Source organism: Rhineura floridana, chromosome 1 (assembly GCF_030035675.1).
Source record: "Rhineura floridana isolate rRhiFlo1 chromosome 1, rRhiFlo1.hap2, whole genome shotgun sequence".
Lineage (NCBI taxonomy): Eukaryota > Metazoa > Chordata > Lepidosauria > Squamata > Rhineuridae > Rhineura > Rhineura floridana.
The window spans coordinates 62121172-62141620 of NC_084480.1; the positions used below are offsets into that span (position 1 = coordinate 62121172).

At 39.9% G+C, this 20449-nt stretch overlaps 1 protein-coding gene across 3 annotated transcripts in view; it reads right to left on the reverse strand.

Moving 5' to 3' along the window:
• Nucleotides 1-3578: 3578 nt before the first annotated feature.
• Nucleotides 3579-20449, reverse strand: part of MCTP1 (multiple C2 and transmembrane domain containing 1) — a 389200-nt gene continuing 372329 nt past the window's right edge. For all 3 annotated transcript variants that reach the window (XM_061622414.1, XM_061622422.1, XM_061622406.1), the window contains 4 exons: nucleotides 11383-11492; nucleotides 9804-9913; nucleotides 8845-8942; nucleotides 3579-5902 (listed from right to left, as the gene is read on the reverse strand). In XM_061622414.1, the coding sequence (XP_061478398.1) occupies nucleotides 5831-5902; nucleotides 8845-8942; nucleotides 9804-9913; nucleotides 11383-11492 (390 nt within the window). In that variant the 3' untranslated portion in view covers nucleotides 3579-5830. The remainder of the gene's footprint in view (nucleotides 5903-8844; nucleotides 8943-9803; nucleotides 9914-11382; nucleotides 11493-20449) is intronic.

A 20449-nucleotide genomic window follows, 5' to 3' on the forward strand; every position in this document is an offset into this window, starting at 1 on the left:
GCAGCAGGTCTCGGGTTTTCCTAGGCATAAGTGCAGGCCATAGGACGCTAGTCCTCTGGTATTTATAAGGGTTATTATTTATCTATTCAGCCATGCAAGTGAGGATCCCCTCACAAAATATCAGTTTGAGCTCTCATAAAGTGAGCCTTACAGGGGCTAGGACATGACCCCTCAGAGTTTGGAATCCACTCCTTGGAATTGGAGCTGCTTCTACGGCAGCAGGTCTTGGGTTTTCCTGAGCAAAGGGGCAGGCCGTTGGACGCTGGTCCTCAGGTGCTTATAAGGGTTTTATTCATTTATTCACGCTTCCAAGTAAGGATCGCTTCACAAAAGCCCAGTTTGAGCTCTCACAAAGTGGGCCTTACAAGGGCCGGGGGCACGACCCCTCAGAGTTTGGAATCCACTCTTTTGGAATTGGAGCTGCTTCTACGGCAGCAGGTCTTGTGTTTTTCCCAGGCAGAGGTGCAGGCAGTTGGACGCTGGTCCTCTGGCTTACAGGGCTATATTCACCCCTTTTAGAGGGCCTGGGAGTTCGAAGCCTAACAATTTATAATTATTTTGACAAGTTGCAGACATGCATCCTAATATGTGGCCACAGTATGGTCTTCTGGGCAGCCTGGAGGGCTGCAAAATTGAGCATGGGCTCACAGTTGGGCCTCAGTCGATGGGCTGCAATACAGTGGCTTGGCCGGAGAGGAATACGTTGAGATGGGTTCCTACCCACTTTGTTCCAGCAAGGTTCATGCGGACAGTTCCGCATGTGGTGGTCATTCCCCTGGGTGGGAATGACATCGGTTACTTGAGGCAAGGGCCCTCAAATGGCAGGCATGTAAGGACATGCAGGTGATAAGGCAATGGTGGCCTTCGTATGTCTGCTGTGGTCAGACATGCTTCCACGCTGGGTGTGGCGTGGTATATGGGACCCAAGGGGCATTGATCGGGCAAGGAAGAAGGTCAACCGGCAGATTCGGTTGGCTCTTATTGGGCACGGCAATTTAGCCATTCCGCATCCCCATATTCAGCATTCAGAGATTGAACTATACTGGGCCGATGGCGTTCACCTGTTGGACGCAGGTAACGTCTTCTTCCTGAAAGACCTGCAGAGTTGTCTGTGAGACGTCCTTCTCGGCAGTGGGGTAAAGGGGGACTAAATAGAGATTTGTCCCCCTTTTGTGGCGGGGAGGTGCGGGAAAGGAAATAGGTTAGGACAGCTAGGTGGCCCCCTTAGGCACCTTTGGAGGTGATTGGCGGTTCCGGAGGCCTGTCTGTCAGGGCTTTTCTGGCTCCAGGGCAGGATATGGGCTGCCTCTGGGGCCAACTCATCTCATCTACCCAAGGGTTATCCGGCCCCGGGTGGGGATGACGTGGGAAGGCCCCCCTACTCACCTACAAGGTGTGGCCGGGGTAAGGGGTAAGCACATGGGCTTGCCCTTGCCCCAGCAGGGGCTGGTCGCCCGAGAGCTGTATGGCAAGCTACTTGCTTATAGACAGTTCCCGCACCTAGGTTTCGTTCTGCAGGTCACTTGAAATTGGGTTTTGTTTACTGTAATTTAATAAAGTGGCCCTTGTTCAACCCAAGCTGATGTCTCTGTGTTTTATTTCGTCCCTCAACTGCAAATATTGGCCACCTTTGGTGTAATAAAAGGATAGAAGTGCCTTTGTACTTCTCTGGGCATTCGCAATGGCATTTTTTATTTGAACTTTCCATGAGCCTGTGGAATGAAAGATTACACCTAAATATCTATAGAAGGTAACCTGCTCAATTTGATGGTCATTAATCTGCCATTGATGCCTGTTCCTCCTTCTATTGAAAATTAGGACCTTAGACTTGTCATAGTTAATTGTTCTTCTTTGCAGTATGAGGCTAAAGCGCTTAAAAGGCGTCTCAGGCCGATTCTTGACAAGGATAGAAGTACCCCATCATCTGCATAGAGAAGGATTGACACAGGTCTATTTGCCAACTTGAGAGGATGTGAATTTACCTTTGCTAGGGTTTCGATCAATGAATTAATATAAAAGTTAAACAACGTGGGAGCTAAAATGCATCCCTGTTTCTCTCCATTAAAAGTGGGAATGGGACCTGTTAAGTGACCAACACGATCACATTTAACCCTCAAGTGTGTGTTTTCATAGAGACTATGCATTAATATAAGGAGCCTCCTGTTGATGTTTGTGGCCTCAAATTTTTCCCAGTTTGTCTCTTGAAATCGAATCAAACACAGATTTAAAGTCAATGAAAGCTGTGTGAAGCCCCTCCTTCGTTGATAGAGAATACTTTTCCATAAGATGTGGAAGAACAAGTCCTTGATCAATTGTGGAGCGACCCGTCCTAAAACCGGCCTGCTCATCACCGAGTATATTTTCCCACTCTAGCCAGCTTAGTAGTTTCTCGTGCAAATGAGAAGCATATAGCTTGCTGATTATACTTAGCAAGCTAATCGGTCTGTAATTAGCAAAATCGGACCTTTTCCTTTTTTGTATATTGGAATAATGATGGCAAGCCCCCAGTCCTCTGGAACACATGGAACATCAATACATGCAAATAATGATGCTAGGATAGGGGCCCACCACTCTAAATTTAACTTAAGGAGTTCTGATGGAATATTATCATTCCCTGGTGATTTACCAGCGTTCAGTTTAGAAATAAGGCTTCTGACTTCATGGGAGGTGACCCGTGGCCACTCAGGGAAACTACTTATGTCTACCTTTAATGACTGATGACAGCTTGGTCCTGTTGCGTAGATAGTGCTAAAATACAATTCCCAGGAAATCACTGGAATATAGCTATCCATGTTAATTGTTGTTTTTGGGTAGCCCCTCGCTACCACACTCCAAAAAGTTCTGGTGTCGTGTGGTGTTGTCGCTTTAATTAAGCTTTGCCAAGCCTTCCTTGTGGCCTGCTTCTTTTTTACTTTAATTAAAGCCTTGTATCTCCTCTTTAACTGGAACCATTCAGGAGGTAGTGCTGACAGATTTTGATCCCTTTATGATTGATATTTCTCAATTAGGGATTTTTTCATATCAATGCATTCACGATCGAACCAGTGTTTGGATTTGCTAATATTTAATCTTGTTGGAATTTTAGCTTTTAAGCAATTATGTAAGGAGGAAATCAGTTCCTGAAACAAAATTAACACTGCTCTTGGAGAGTCTGCTGTTAATATTGCTTCGCGATGGTATAGACTGTCTTCTGAGTACAACCACTCTGTTAAAGTGTGCCCTATTGTATTTGACCACTTTACACATGTGGTTTTTGACTCTGCCTCAGAGTTTAGCAACAGTTCATAATCTGCGTGAATGTTTTGAGATCCAAGTTTCAAGGATAGAACCATGGGTAAATGCTCACTCTCCATACGCTTTGTAATTTATACAAATTATGCATGCTGTGCAGAAAGTGGAGAAGACTTTCTTCCTCCCTCCTAATTCTAGAAACTTGGGATCATTCATTGAAATTGACTGGTTGACCACATAGTCAAGACAAGTAGTCCTTTTGCATACATCACACAATTTATTTATAGAATTCACTGACATGAGTTTAGAATGCTTCAAAAAGGGATCAGACAAATTCACGGATGACAGTTCTATCAATGGCTTTTAATGATGGCTAAATGGAACTTCTAGTGCATTTATGTTCTGCTTATGAGCTTCCCAGAGGCACCTGCTTGACCACTACAGAAAACAGAATGCAGTAGCCACTGCAGGTAAAAGGCTCAGATGGACTATTGGAAGTTCAGGGGCTGCATTTACAAGCATGTTTAGAACCTTTGGAGAGAAAATGACTTCTCTAAGCAATCACCAATAGTGCTTTCAATTGCTGGCCCCAATCCAAAATGAGCATTAGAGATGCTTGCCCATCACTAGTGTTATGTAAATTGTGGGGGACAAAGAAACTGGAGAAGGCACTTACTCTTCCTGAGCATCCCATGGGGGAGGGAGTGGGGGAAATATATCTATTCTTGATTCTGTAATGCTTCACGCAGTAAACCAATAGTTTGTCATATGAGTTTAATGGCATAAATAAGTTAGGTCAGTATTTTGTACAAGAAAAATGCTCATAGAATGATAAATAAAAGTAAGTGAACAAATAAAGAGAGAAGTCTCAATGTATTATGTAACAAGTTCTCACAGTGAACAAAATATTCCAGACCAAAAGAAATTATTTACATCAATACAGATTCTTCAATAGGTTGACTTCATTAATGGCATATTGTTCATCAGCAAAAAACAGAGACAGGACCTGCATACATGTGCATATGAAATAAGACACAATCACCTGGCTCTATAACCAGAACATGTTCAGGTCAAGCCCTCCCTGCAGATACAGAACTTGTTTGGCATTCTTTCAAGCATGTTGTATAAATAGGCAAGTTCAAAATAGTTCTTTTGTAAGAAACAGCAACACATCTCTAAGATAAAAATTATTTTCAGAATCAGCTTTCATGAGAAATGTAGTTTAAGAATAACCTTTAGATGTAAACTAATGTATATACATTTTCCTGTGCATACACTATTTAATATTTATCTCTCGAAAAAAGTACTATTTTAACAGTAGTGCAATAGAATCTGGTAAGCAACCACAACCCAGACTGAATGTCCAGTAACAAAGAGCATAGAAACTCTTTTTCCCTTGAGGGCACAAATCTATTAGTCCTTAATTGGTCCTTTTGACATCTCACTGGAAATTTTCTGTAAGGGCTATATGATAAGGTCCTTAGGTGTACACACTCAAGATCTCTACAGGTCACAGTTTAAGAATATATTCCTAGTTACTCATTATGCAATGGCAATGTTTTGAAATGTAAACCATATTTCCATTATCTGCCACAATTTATAAAATGGTTTCCATACAATAGGGCACTTAAATATCAGAAGGACTGATTACATGAATCAAATAAATAAAGCAGGTATATATATTCTGCCCACATTGTTTTTTCATTTGCCACAGTAATAGGTCAAGTACTATGCTGTAAAGCCTTTGAAAATGATCTTTTAATTAGGAAGCAAACAGATTTTAGTATTAACATAGTATTAACATTATGTGCACAAAAGGCGTTCATAGCCTGACACCTGAAGCAATATGGTTTTAATCTAATAATATTTTTTTACTACTGAACTATATGCTTCACTAGGTTAGTAAATACAAATCAAAGATTAGTGGCAATATAAAAAGTTAAATATGCAGTTATAAACCTGGCAGTATTTTAGATACAGGTATATTTTTTCAAAGTCTTGTGGTGGAATGATAAAAGTGTTAAGAACTTCTTTAAATCTTTGGAGATCCAGTAAGACATTTCCATTTAGTGTATCTATTGCTTGCTTTTAGGCAAACCCTTGCCAGTTTGATTATTTGCAGCAGGGTCTAATTGTAGTTTTATTTTTTATTTTTTTGATAAAATATATGAATAGGAGAGCCTTTGCTCTGTACTTCTGGCAAAATGTGTAAAATATAAAAAAACAAGGATCTTTGGACAAAAGGATGGGTCATGCACAAATCCTCATTTAGCTTTTTAAAATTAATCAGAGCAGGAGTTTAAGACACATCCTTCGCTTATCCAGTCATGTGTGTCTTACCATTTCACATTCATGCTATAAATGGACTCTAACAAAGCTCCAGCCTAGACTAGATTTAAAGCCTTCATTATAACTCTGTACAACCGGAAGTATATTTTCACTGATAAATCCCTTTGTACAGTATTCACAAATTTTCCCATTATGAATAAAAGATAACATAAGTAAAGCTTAGAGAGAGGAAATGCTCTTTAGGTATAGGGCTTTTAGTTTTATTTTTTTCCCTTGAACAAATGATGGTCTCCTCAACATAAATATTTGGCTAGCCAGGGTTGTTTTTCTTCCTTTTACTTGGACTGTGGGTAGGATCTTGTTTCAGCTCTTGGTATTGCACCTGTTTAAACACAAAAGAGAAATTTCAGTTCAACAACTATAAGTTTCTTTAAAATCCATACAAATGAATAAGGAATTGGAAATGACGGACTTCTGGGAAGGGTGACTTCGCTTGTGCCTGCTTTTGGGACGGGCTCCCGCCTCAAAAGAAGCTTATTCAGATATAAATCAGTCAGAACATTTTTTTTTTGACTGATGAAATTTCTCCCGGGCAGGGAGAAACGTAGAGATCAACCTCAAAAGCCTGTTTTTGTTGGGAGGACTGGATTTCATTAATTTATGAGATAAAGGTCCAGCCAACAATGCCGGACGGACTTCCGAACAAGCTCTATCTGTTTAAGCGATACGTTTATCTTTTCTTTAAAGAGAGAACGGACTAACAGGCAAGCACCCTTCTTTCTATTATTTTTTTTACTTGGTTTGGATTGTTGCAGCAAAAGGAGATTTGTCAGATTGATCGGCTTTGGACAACTTCTGGGTGAGCTATGGCTCTTCTCTGTTATTCACGAAATTAACAGCTTATCTCTGTTTCTGTCGCAAAGAGCTGTCCTGGAAGTGCATTCTAAAGATAATAAACAGAAGAGGGATTTCTATTCCTGATTTCTATTCCGAGGAATATTATATTGTCTGGGACTATTCTCTTTTTGGTCTATTTTATTTTGACGAATCTGCTTCTTCACGACGCCACTAACTGTTTTGATGCTGGGAACTAAATTTGTTTTGCATTCTTGAACATGGAGAGATAAGGCAGGTTGCTTTGTTTATACTGTGATGTCATCAAGCCTGGAATATTAACCCAATCGTTGCTGAAATAAGAAGTGGTTCTTCTTTATTTTTGTTTTGCTTTGTTTTTGTGGTTTTAAAAATGGCAATCAAGAAAGTGGCTGAGAATCTGGAAGTAACTATGTTTCAGAAAATAATGGATGAGATTGAGATAACGAAACAAACCCTGCGACAGGGTAGTAAGGAGCTGAAAATTGAACTGAGCAAAATGACGCAGGAGTTTGAAGAAGTAGGGGATCCTGTGAGAGAGGAGAATGAGATCAGAGATGAGAAAGGAAAAAATAAAGGGAAGATACAAGCCTTGGAGATTGGAACAAATGTGGAATTGGAAAAAGATCTGGAGTTTATGGATTTTAGAGATAAAATCTACTGTTTGGAGTTTGGCGTTGTCTCTGAAGAGATTAATGAAGATATTAGAGATAAAGTTATCAATGGCTTGGATAATCTTCTGGACTGGAATGATGTGATGGAGCTTGATATAGAGAAAATCTATGGAATTAACTGCAGCCATGTGACAATGGAAAAACTCTTAAGAGTTTTTAAGCCAGTGCATTTTGTAAAAAAGAAGAACACAGATATGACTTTACAACAGTATTTCAGCAACTTATTCAGAATGGATGGCAAGAAAATATTTGGGATAGAGGAAATTCCCATCAGACTCTTATTATATGACTATGGCTACAACAGCAAGATTATTATGGAATATTGATAATGGAAGATTGGACACTGAAATTACTGGACTTAACAGGACTATGGAAGATGGAACTAATAGGGATAATGGAATAATGGCTATTGAAATTATTGGACCTAACAGATTCTGATGAGATGGATTAATCGAAATGTTTATTTGGACTATGGTTATGACAATAAGATTATTATAATTATTAACGAGATGGATTAATTGACATGTTTATTTGGAGAAAAATTGATAGATATATTTCTTAAAGAATTGAAACCTCTCTTTGACTTTTTGTGGAAAGAATAAAGTAATGTTTATGAGATTTGATGATTAATTAAGATAACTACTGGAGGAAAGTGATTTTATAATATGATTTAAGAGACAGGATTGTTATATATTGTAGACCTATAACTGATTTGATATGTGACAAATGGGAAGTCAACATTTTTTTTTTGTTTAATCATTTTTGTTTTGTTTTGTTTTTTGTCTTTGAATGTTTTATGATTTTGTTTTCTATGTTTTATGAAAATTTGAATAAAAATTATTGTAAAAAAAAAACAAATGAATAAGGAATTAATTGGGGGGGGATGATATTGTAACTACAAGCTGTATCAGCCCCACACCAGAAGTACAAAATTTTGAACACATTGCTAGGTCAAGAGAACAGAGGAAAAACAACACACAGAAAATAATGCCAGGAAATAACCCAGTGTGGTGGTAGAAACTTCAGTAAAATCTTCCTCCCATATAACCACATGATATGACTTCAAAAATGAACAGTAACTACTTTATAGTATGTTTTCATATGTGGTGGTCTTAATTTTTTGTAAATTTTCCCATAGCACAAGGAATGGTTAAAGATTAATTTCCACCATCAAAAATTGAAACAGTAATCTCCTATGGCTGTCTCACTGCTAGGATATACTGGGCAAAGTAGTTTGCTCATTCTTTAAAGCAGGGGCACTTGTGCTTTCATCATCTCAGATTATTCCTGTTTGCTACCTCAGGCCATACATGCTTGCTACTACAATGCATTCTGGCACTACATTGGCTCTGCTTTTGCCACAATGGCATGCCAAGTGGGATTTTGTGCCTCCCCCCACCCTCTAAACAGCAGATCTCTGTGACATATACAAACACCAATTTGGCATGTGGAATTAGTCATTCCGTTCTTTGTAATTCAGCCAATGTTTTATTTACAATGCTGTAGCAGACTCTCAAGTCAGCTTACAAGGAGTTTTAACATTACCTTCCCCAATAAAAATTTCTATTACAAAATCCATAGATGATAAATAATGAATGGAAGCTTGACATGCTTTTTGTCTATATATGTCTGTCTGCCAGAAATGTAACTGCATATATTAAATATATAAAATTCCAAACATGTGCAACTTTAGCATCATGTGAAAACGAGTAACTGTAAAATTAACACTGCCTGGTAATGGTAAGTAATGAGCTCAAGATCAAAGTCATATACACACCAGTTGCACATCTGAAGGAACTCTGGAAAGGAAATCAAGTAGTTCATTGTTATCAATTGCATATGGACTTCGGAGCTTCTTTGTAAATTTATTGATACCTAAATAAAGTGATAGACAATGTTAATAAATTCTGGAGTTTTAATGTCAATTTAAGAGCCACTGGACAGACAGATACAATTAGCTAGAAACTCATTCTTGCCAAGTGCTCCTATATAAAATATATTCATTGTGCATCAGGTAAGAGCACAAGAATGCTGTTTCTCATTGCTTGTTACTTTACAACAGAAGTAGCCAACATGGTGCCCTTCAGATGCTGTTGGGACTCCCAATTCCCAGCATGTCCAGTCAGCAAGCCCAATGGTCAGGGATGATGGAAAATGTAGTCAACAACATCTGGAGGGCAACACGTTGGCCCTTCCTGCTCCAAGATACACAACAATGCACAAGGATTGTGGGGTTTTTTTTTAATAAAAAACCACAACTGTATGAAGCAGCCCTTAGCCAGTGGTATAATATACATGTATCTTTTTCTGTTCATTTAAAGGTGACCTCTCATTGCTAGTTCATAGGAACTGCCTCTATATATTTCCATTTGATAAAGGAAAAAAGCATATTGTTCTATATATGCTGTATACATTGAAATGCCGCTATTTTTATATAAGTGGTGAAAATAAATCAGAGTTATATCTAGACAAAGCTACAGTGTGATATATGAAGAATCCTCATGGATACATGTTTATAGCATGATTAAGTCTAAAATGCTGGACAAGAAAAATGCATTTTCTAGGTGAATCTAAATCTTTACACAGTTGTGATTTCTAACTAACCTGTCTGTTTCCATCATGTAGTAGCTTCATGATCATAAATACGGAAAACAACTGACAATATAACTCATCCATTATAAACAGTTTGTTCTATGTGGCATAGGCAGCTTTGGAAGGTAAAAAGGCTTTACTTACCCCAGACAAGGACAATGTATCTCAGTGGAATGAAATACAGGATGACTGTGAACACACAGAGGGCAACAATTGCCAGCCAGCTTAAGAATGGAACAGTCCAGTTGCATGTACTGAATGAAAAATTGACAGAAGTAAGATACGTGGTTTCCTCCTGTCCCTTCCTGCCATTTCTTAGCAATTCTGACACACTCCCACATTAAACAATGGACACATTTAGCCTGGTAGATTCACTATTGAGAGAGTGGGCCTTTGCATAACCAGAGATAGCCAAGTAGAAGTGATGTCTTTCTACAAAAGTTACATAGGTGGAGACCCTTCTTGAAAGGGACATGTTTTTCTTGCCCTCTCTCCTGCCCTGGTTGGAGGTGATATCATCAAGGAGTCTCTGTGTGTGAAAGAGAATAAACTAGAAGTCTTTATACCCAGTCTTAAAGGCCTAACTTGCTCTCTATAACAATTCAGTGCTACAAAATTGGGAAGCCCCTTAGAAACCTAAAGGTGGAGCCGGATCTGGGAGGCTTAATGCTATGAACTTTTCATCTTATGCTCAGCCTGTGTGTGTGTAAATAAATATTCATATTGCAGAAATGCCATGAGTCTCCAGTGACCATCATTCCGAGAAACAACAACAAAGAATACATGCTAGAACCCCTGAAGCTCTCATTGCTCAGAATTTGGGTTGTGTATAATAGTATGTTTTGATTCACATCACTCCCTTTCTGCTACTGCTTTTTTCCATCATTTGCATATGGGGCAAACAGAAGATTGAGGGTGTACTCAGATTGTTGAGATCACTTGATGCTATTGATTCTCCCTCACGTGCACTGTGTATGAAAACACTGGCTCCTTTGCAGTCATTTTTATGATCAGTAGTTTTCCTCTCTCATTTTACAAGCAACTCGAATATTTTGACATTTATCTCACTACTACTTTCAAGTTGGGTTGCCATATTAAAATATCAGAGTACAGCATAAAATTGAAATGGGATGCCTCCTGAAAAGCATTTTGATTACATTTTCCCAAACTAGTTTGCTCATCAGAATACGTGTTTGGGCACACAAGGGTTCGTTTATAATTCACATAGCTCCAAATGTAAGCACCTAATTTTCATGAAATCAGTGTTTCTTTCAAGTCAATTCTTTAGGGATGGGGTATAAGTCTCTGAAATCCTTGTTTGATTCTACTTTTTTTTTTTGCCTAAGAGCCCCTACAAATAACCATTTTACCACACATCTGCATCTAATGGGTTGTAATAACTATCTTGTCATTTGACAGGGTGATATAGAATATAAACTATTCCCAAGAATGACCATGACCAGTCATCTGCATGGACTGTCAGTCAAGAAGTGTTATGCCTCTGAACTATAATTCAGAATTATTTCTTCCTGTTCTACATCACACATTTTTCTAAAATCCCAACGAAAAAAATACCAGTGGCAAAATATGTACAAAATGATTTTGTAATGCATCACAACAAGATTTTTGTTCAAAATATGTAACCTTTTGCAACTTCTTTGGGTAAGCACATACATGTGAACACCATCTGAGAGCAATTGAGCACCAACATGTCAACACTCACTTTTTTATCCTTTCTCCAAAGGAAGCCACTTCATCAAGAATGTTCTGGACACTGACACATACTTCCTGGATGGCATAGAGCTTATTCATAAATCCTTTCTTTTCACCATCCTAAGGATTATAAGAGACCAAATCAGCAATCACAGGTAAGTTTTGTGGGTCATACTGGAATTATTACAGTTTTTCTTAAAAACACGTAGAAGACACCACTACAATAATTTTTTTAAAAATGTTGCACACATACTGTGGAATTGGTTATTTTCCTGTATTTTGAACTGTGCACAGAGGGCATATAAAATGAGTACACAATAGTGACTACAGTCATCTGTCACTGTATCAGTTTCTTAGATCTATGTTCCAATAATTCAGCAACTTGGTTTATGATTATTATTATATGTTGGGGACGCCAATTTCATATCCTGTTTACTTTGGTTAGAGATAAATATCAGTATATTACTAGCTCACATTTCTGAAATGCATTTTCTGCAGTTGACAGGAGTCTGCATTCCAAGATAATAAAAGCTTCTTTGGTTGAAGAAAGAAACCAAACATACCTAGTTTCTAAACAAAAAGCACTTTGATTTTCTAATGGTTCAGTAATGTTTCTGTGCTTTCCCCCATTTTCTAAGAGTGGTACCTTGTTATTAATAGGAGGAAGCGGAAGTACATTTTTTTAGATAAACCAGCTTCAGCACTAGACACACAATGGCTCACTGCAGACATCATGCCAAACCATGGTCTCCCATGATGTCAAATTGACAAACCATGTTTGGCCAATAAACCAGAATGGAGAATCATGGCTTGAAATGGGTGGTTTGGTACAATATCTGAATTGACAAAAGTGACAAAATATGAATTTAGCATGACATAGGAATTGACAAAATGTGTGGCTTTAATGGCCTAATTGATTTTCACTATCTTATATCTGTCAACATTCCAATGAAGCCTAATACTGTAATAATAGTTAAAGGCCCATGAAATGTCATGAGCAGAGTTGAGAGAGGGTTTTTTTTGGGAGAAGCTTCAACCCTTGCCCACCCTGTCATCTATTTCCTTTCCTCTTTCATCCTTCTCCAACTTCATAATTCCACTTCCAACATATGGAGCCAGATCATTTGTTGGGAAAATAACATCTTTAGATATATGCAATAAGTTTTAAACACAACAAAACATATACTGTTAGAGATGTAAACTTTTAAAATGTTCAGAGAGGAGTGACATGATAATGTCATCCCACCATTTTAAGACTGCAGGGAGTATCAGAAAAGTTATCCTCTATGCTAATATGTCTTAAGGTCTTCACTACTACTTAATAGCTTATTAAAAGAAATTTGACCTCTCTTTTTTGCCCTGCTTTTCTTCACAAATTGAATTAGTGAATTAGCATACAGCATTTAAGCACCCAAATGTTATTTAATGATACTGACTGAGAATCAAAATTTGTTCTGAAGACATTAAAAGGAAATTAGCCACAAAAGAGCTGTAAAGTAGCAGTCATAAGATGCTTAAGTATTGCTGAACTAATAGTAATGATTCAATATACATTCAGAAGCCAAACATTCCTAGAAATAACAATACACAGGATTTTTTTGAAAAAAAAATTAGTAAGGGTCACTATGTTCCCCTTGCTCCTTGTGAAAATATTAGTCAAGAAAAACTATCTTCATGAACTGTACCACTAGTATGATCTACATCAGTCTATACACCATTACTGATATTTCCTAAGTGTTTACTTTCTAGGGGAAAAATCCATTCACATATCCTAAATACAGAAAGAGTGGCTGTATACTATAGCCAGTGTGGATCTTTCACATTACGCAATGTTAAATTGAAAATAGCCCCCCTTCCCATAAGCTCATTTCAAAAGAAAACCTTACAAAACATAGTCCTGAACTCAGAAACGCTTGCTTATCAACCCTCTAAATTTTCATGGCGATACACAAAACAGTCAGAGAGAATAGAGAGTTCAAAGTCTAAAAAGAAATAAATAAAACCCAGAGCCCTTTTGGACTTTTTTCTCTGAGAGTTCTCATAATCTGTTGAAATTCATTAAAAATCAGCCATGTTCACAGAGTACCTGTAATCCTATTACTGACCTTACCCCATACTCTGACCTTCATCTTCTGCAGTTTAAAATTTTTAAAAAATGCCTGGCTGATTTTTAGTTAATTTCAGAAATTTTGGCTTCAACTCAATGATAGTGTCAGGCATGCTTAGTAAGAACCAACTGTCAGTGTTCTAAACGCCAGACTCACAGCTGCTTGCCTTGGCTAATCAGGGGGCCACACCCACACCAGGCTTTCATTTCACTGAGGCAGTCATGGCTTCCCCCAAAGAATCCTGGGAAGTGTAGTTTGTGAAGGGTGCTGAGAGGAGGCTCCTATTCCACTGACAGAGCTTTAGTGTCCAGAGTGGTTTAACAGTCAGCCACTGTGATTGAAGCTCTGTGAGTGGAACAGGGCATCTCCTAGCAATTCTCAGAACTCTTCACTAACTACATTTCCCAGGATTCTTTGAGAGAAACCATGACTGTCTAAAGTGAAATAAAGGTTTGGTGTGGATGTGGCCAGGGACAGCTTTGGTTTAAATTTGAGTGGGAGGCTACATATGCCTGCTGTAGAATAAAAAGGTGGGGGAAATGCTGAAAAGCAATGATACTGTTCACAATGTTTTCTTTTTGGAAAGGTAAGGGGCTTCCCCTCTGCCCAGTGCCCACTCACCCAATCGCTCCCCTCTCCTTCCTCCTACCCTCCCTGCCCCTCCCCAGGGTCAGTGTTAGACTATGACCTGGGAGACCAGGGTTTGAATCCCCACACAGCCATGAACCTCACTGGGTGACCTTGCGACAGTCACTGCCTCTCAGCCTCAGAGGAAAGCAATGGTAAAACCACCTCTGAATACCATTTACCATGAAAACCCTATTCATAGAGTTGCCATAAGTCAGGATTGACTTGAAGGCAGTCCATTTCCATTTTCAAACATGACTGAACAGAAATAAATCCCATTGATCTCAAAAAGTATGCAAATGATCAGACCCACCCTCCCTTCTCCTCCCTCCTATCCCCTCCCTCTTGCCCCTCCCCTCTCCTTCCTTTGCCCCTCCCTACCCATCACCATCCCCTTCCAATCCCCTCCTTCCCCTCCCCCCTCCTCCACCTCCCCTTCCTCCTCCCCATGGTCAGTTTTACCTCTCTTAAGCATGATTGCACAGGAGTAGATACCACTGAACTCTGTAAGCATGCAAATGATCAAACCTGCCCTCCCCTCCCCCTTCCTTTGCCCCCTCTAATCTGCTCCTTCCCCTTCCCCTTCCCCCTCCCCCATGGTCAGTTTTACATATCCTAACCATTATTGCATAGGAGTAAATCCCATTGAACTCAATAAGCATGAAAATGATCAGACCTGCCTTTCCCCTCCTTCCTCCTCCTCTCCCTTCTTTCTCCTCCCCTGCCCACTCCAGCTCTCCCTCCCCCTCCAATCAGTTTTACTTATCCTAAGCATGATTGCACGGGAGTAAAGACCACTGAACTCAATAAACATGCAAATGACCAAATCTGTCCTTCTCCTATCCTCCCCCCCTGCCTGCTTCCATCCCCCTCCTCCCCTCTGCTCATCCTCCCCTCCCTCCTTCTTGCCTCCCCATCCCCTGTGGTCAGTTTCACCTATCCTAAGCATGATTGCAAGGGAGCAAATCCCACTGAACTCAATAAGCATGCAAACGATCAATCCATTCTCAGCAAACTTGCACAGGATCCCATTTTTTACCTCGCGGTTTAACAAGCAGAGAAATTCACCAATAGGCAAAAAACCTTGTGGTTTAAGAATGTACCTATGGCCCACAGATATTTCTATCAAACTTTAAAAAGAAGGGAAATTGGGCAGCTATAGTGAATGTACCAGGGGAGCAGGAGACCTGACCTCCTCTCTGAGATATTGTACTGCCCTACAAATTTGTCAAAAGGCAAACACAATTTGGGTTGGTGTTTCACAGTCCAATCCACTTCCTGTGTAGCTTGGAAGAATTTGGTAACATGTGCCTCTGAGCATATGGTGAGTGGTGGCAACACCTGAAATCAGCCCAAATAACTGAAACAAGCTGTGCTGGTCTTGTTTTAGCAGGGAGGAAGCAACAATATTAAAACAGTTGATATAGTTCAGATGGTCACTTTAAATATTTTTTATTATTTATTTTATGTTTTTATTATTTATTTTATTTTTATTTTATTCCTCCCAGCAGGAGCTCAGGGTGGCAAACAAAGCTCTAAAAACACTTTAAAACATCATAAAAACAGATCTTCAAATACATTAAAACAAAACAGTGTTAAAAACATTTAAAAAAAACGTTTAAAAAGGGTCAAAAACATTATTAAAAAACATATTAAGCAATTCCAATACAGACGCAGACTGGGATAGGTCTCAACCTAAAAGGCTTGTTGAAAGAGGAAAGTCTTCAAAAGGTGCCATAAAGATAGCAGAGATGGCGCCTACCTATTATTCAAAGGGAGGGAATTCCATAGGGTAGGTGCTGCCACACTAAAGGTCCATTTCCTACGTTGTGCAGAATGAACCTCCTGATAAGATGGTATCTGCAGGAGGCCCTCACCTGCAGAGCACAGCGATTGACTGGGCATATAAGGGGTAAGACGGTCTTTCAGGTATCCTGGTCCCGAGCTGTATAGGGCTTTGTACACCAAAACCAGAACCTTGAACTTGGCCCGGTAGCAAATGGGCAGCCAGTGCAATTCTTTCAGCAGCGGGGTGACATGTTGGCGATACCCTGCCCCAGTGAGCAGTCTCGCAGCCGCATTTTGCACAAGCTGCAGCTTCCAGACCAACCTCAAGGGCAGCCCCACATAGAGCACATTACAGTAACCCAGCCTGGAGGTTACCAGTGCGTGGACAACAGTGATCAGGCTATCCTGGTCCAGAAATGGCTGCAGCTGTCTTACCAGCCGAAGCTGGTAAAAGGCACTCCTAGCTACTGAGGTCACCTGGGCCTCTAGTGACAAAGATGGATCCATGAGCACCCCCAGACTACGGACCTGCTCTTTCAGAGGGAGTATGACCCCATCCAAAGCAGACAACTGACCAATTATCTGAACTTGGGAACCAACAACCCAGAGTGCCTCCGTCTTGCTAGGATTCAGTCTCAGTTTACTGGCCCTCATCCAGCCCACCACCGAGTCCAGGCAGCAGTCCAGGGCTTGCATGGCCTCTCCTGATTCAGATGTTACAGAGAAATAGAGCTGGGTATCATCAGCATACTGCTGACACCTCGCCCCAAATCTCCTGATGACTGCTCCCAAGGGCTTCATATATATGTTAAACAGCATGGGGGACAAGATGGTACCCTGCGGCACCCCACAGCACAACTTCCAGGGAACAGAAAGACAGTTCACCCAATGCTATTCTCTGAGAGCGACCCTGGAGATAGAATCAGAACCACTGTAAAACAGTGCATCCAATACCCATCTCACCAAGTCGGCCCAGAAGGATACCATGGTCAATGGTATCAAAAGCCGCTGAGAGATCAAGAATAACAGGTTCGCACTCCCTCTGTCCTTCTCCTGATAAAAGTCATCCCTCAGGGTGACCAAGGCCGATTCAGTCCCATAACCAGTTCTGAACCCAGACTGGGATGGGTCAAGATAATCTGTTTCATCCAAGAGTACTTGCAGTTGCTGCACCACAACCCTCTCAATCACCTTCCCTAAGGAGGGGGTATTTGCAACAGGTCGGTAGTTGTCACAAACGAATGGGTTCAGGGTGGGCTTTTTCAAGAGTGGTCAGATCACCGCCTCTTTCAAGGTGGCTGGAACCACTCCCTCCCGCAATGATGCGTTGATCACACCCTGGATCCACTCGGTCAGTAAATATGTCTGATTTACTTTGCAATTTCAGTGAAGTTTCTTATAGGAAATCATTTTCTTTTGTTTCTATTTCTGTGAATATGTCTACAGCAACACTTTGCAAAATTTATACTAAAAAAACTCCAAAAATAATTGTGGAATAATGGCACTGACTATTCTGCAGAACAGTCTCCAATGGACATCAGAAGTGCCTCAATTTGCACAAGATAAAGCAGTGGGAGGTGAAATATATTCTAGCAAAATTCTAGGTGTGCTCTATGTTTTTAATTGACCGTGCCCACCTTGCCTTAAATGAAATGGTTTAAACATAGCAGGCTGAAAACATGGATCTTAGGCAGGCTAAGTGTGTTTTTTCCAACAGCTAGAGTCATTGCTGAAGTAGCAACATATTGGAATCAGTCTGATTTTACATCAAACTGCAGTTTCAGATTCAACTGTTAATGCGCCCAAAATAGAAATAGAGCATAACCTCCAGTTTGAAACACAAAAAGCTGTCTTCACCATCATATGACATTGACCAATAAAAGGGCTTTGAAATTAATAAAAATAAATTTGACACAGATTTCTAGGATGAAAAATGAGAGAAATAAAATTTTCTATATTAGATTCTCTGTAGAAACATTAGTAACACAGGAAAGAAGCAAAGTAAGAAGAACATCAACAAACATACAAAAATATAATTCTTCATCTTTGGAGATGGCAGGCGTTGCCACCACTCACCATGTGCTCAGAGGCACATGTTACCAAATTCTTCCAAGCTACACAGGAAGTGGATTGGACTGTGAAACACCAACCCAAATTGTGTTTGCATTTTGACAAATTTGTAGGGCAGTACAATATCTCAGAGAGGAGGTCAGGTCTCCTGCTCCCTGGTACATTCGCTATAGCTGCCCATTTCCCCTGATTTTAAAGTTTGATAGAAATATCTGTGGGCTATAGGTACATTCTTAAACCGCAAAGTTTTTTGCCTATTGGTGAATAATATTGTAGCTGTAGACCTCTAGGATATATAGGATTTTATTTTAATTAGTCATTTTGCTGCTGCTGCATTCTTTCCAGAAAATGTGATGATACAAGAGTGAAACAACAATTCTGTTCAATAAGTACTAAACAAACAATAATCCAGCCTCAAGTCACAACTGCTTTCTGTTCCTACTTATGCCTCTTCAGTTTAGTTTCCCAGATCGAAACATATCTTGATTCATCATCAAATCTTGTGTGGAAATAATGCTATCAGAATAATAAAAAACATACCCCTTTCTTATATCTCTAGAGCTCAATGTGGATTTATTTGGGAGATCCTGAAGCTATTTTTCTTTACAAATATTTTAACAAGACCAACTTGTATCTTTTTTGAATGCACATCTGTTCTAAATTTTCTCTCTTAATGGAAAGAGCCACTATACCCTCCGCAGTCCTATTGCACACTCCCCTTTGGAGTTTAAAGGAAATTTGTTGACATATTCTGAGGTAAGCATAGCCAAAACAGGATAGGAAAGAGGAGGCAGTCAGAAGGATAACGGCTTAGCTTTGCTTAAACTAATTCCACATGCCCCATGAACCATTAGCTGTTTCTTATTTCCTGTTCTAAAGATTTGTAGAAAAAATAATCTGGGCTACAGAAAATCTACACTTCTTCCCAGTTAGGTGCTGTGTTAGCAAACAGAACACGTGAGCCACCTTCAGTGAACCAAAGTCCTTAATAATCCATTTTTCAAACACTACTGGTGTTTCCTGTCCAAGCAAAGATGGACTGTAACTGGAATCAGTTTTATCATCTTTATGGTTACAAGTGTCAACCTTCTGGAAATAATTGTCTTTGAAATAGTGGGTAAAAGCGCAAACAAGAGTTTTACAGCTATTTAATTTCCATTGTATGTTTTCGTGTCGCAAGTTTAACAAAAGCAAGATATTTTGAGCAGGGGAGCAGATTGGAATAAAGTATGAAAAGTTATCAGGTCAATCTTGTTACTTTTCTGGAATTCTCTGTGTGTGTGTGTGTGTGTGTGTGTGTGTGTGTGTGTGTGAGAGAGAGAGAGAGAGAGAGAGAGAGAGAGAGAGAGAGAGAGAGACGGGATATATATTTGCTTTTTACGCTGCTTCACAGTAAGCTTTATAATATGGTATACTATCTTCCTTAATAGAATTAAATATGTAGATCTGGTTTGATTCAACATATAATCCAAATAATTCTAAATCACACGTGTGTGTGTGTGTGTGTGTTTGTGTGAGTGAGAGTGTGTGTGTATGCATTTTATGTTTTGTCAAGATTCTGAACACTTTTATGCCATATCTGCTTTTCTTTTTAAAAACTGCACCTCTGGAAACAAGAATGGAGACACTGAGTGAAATCATTATAATGATTTTCTCTTTAAAACATTCATATTTCCTGACTTGCTGGTGGGCCCACAGGGCTCTGACAGTGGCGGGGCTTTGTAGCTGGTGTGGCTTCATTGCCCCTATGTGTGGCCACGCATGCAGCACTGTGCTAGGGTGGTGCAGGATGCTGCTGTCATGCCAGTTTGATCCCCTTAACTATTTTCCTGGGTCACTGGTAGCAAATAGTTAAATCTTTTGATATTTCCCATCCCGGTGACCTGGTGATTTTACAGCCCAGCTGTATCAGCTTGCAGCAATTTGGCACCTCTCTATCAGCAAGAGGGTCCTGGTTCCGTCAAGGCCGTAAAAACTCCTTCGGCTTGTTATGGGAAACCAGGAGGAACGGCGCCCGGTGCTGTGGGAACATCATTCATCATTCCTGTGATGAAACTGCTAATTAGTTGATTGTCTCCGGCTGAGGCAGGAATTTTCTCCATAAGAGGAGGCCTCGGACTCTGGGCTGTGTTCCACTTGTGGGCACCACCTTGCTTATGGTGATGCTCTGCAGTGGCTCCATTATACCTCCTGACTGGCAGTCCCTGAGGGGAAGGACGCTAACGACCGAGAGAGAGCTGAGGCTTTGTGAGTATAGCTGAGGCAGTTAGCTTTATTATTTTCATTTTGTGCCAAGAACCTTTTGTAGACTGTTTTGTTATATACCTTGCCCCTTTGGGTGTTGGTCTTAGGATTTGATTTGCTGCTCAAAAACCATTTGTATGTACCTTTTTATCTTTTGTACCCTTTATCCCTTTTCTTATTTTTTTCTTTTAATAAACTTTACTTATTTTAAAGCAACGTGTGTTTATTCCAGAGAAGGGG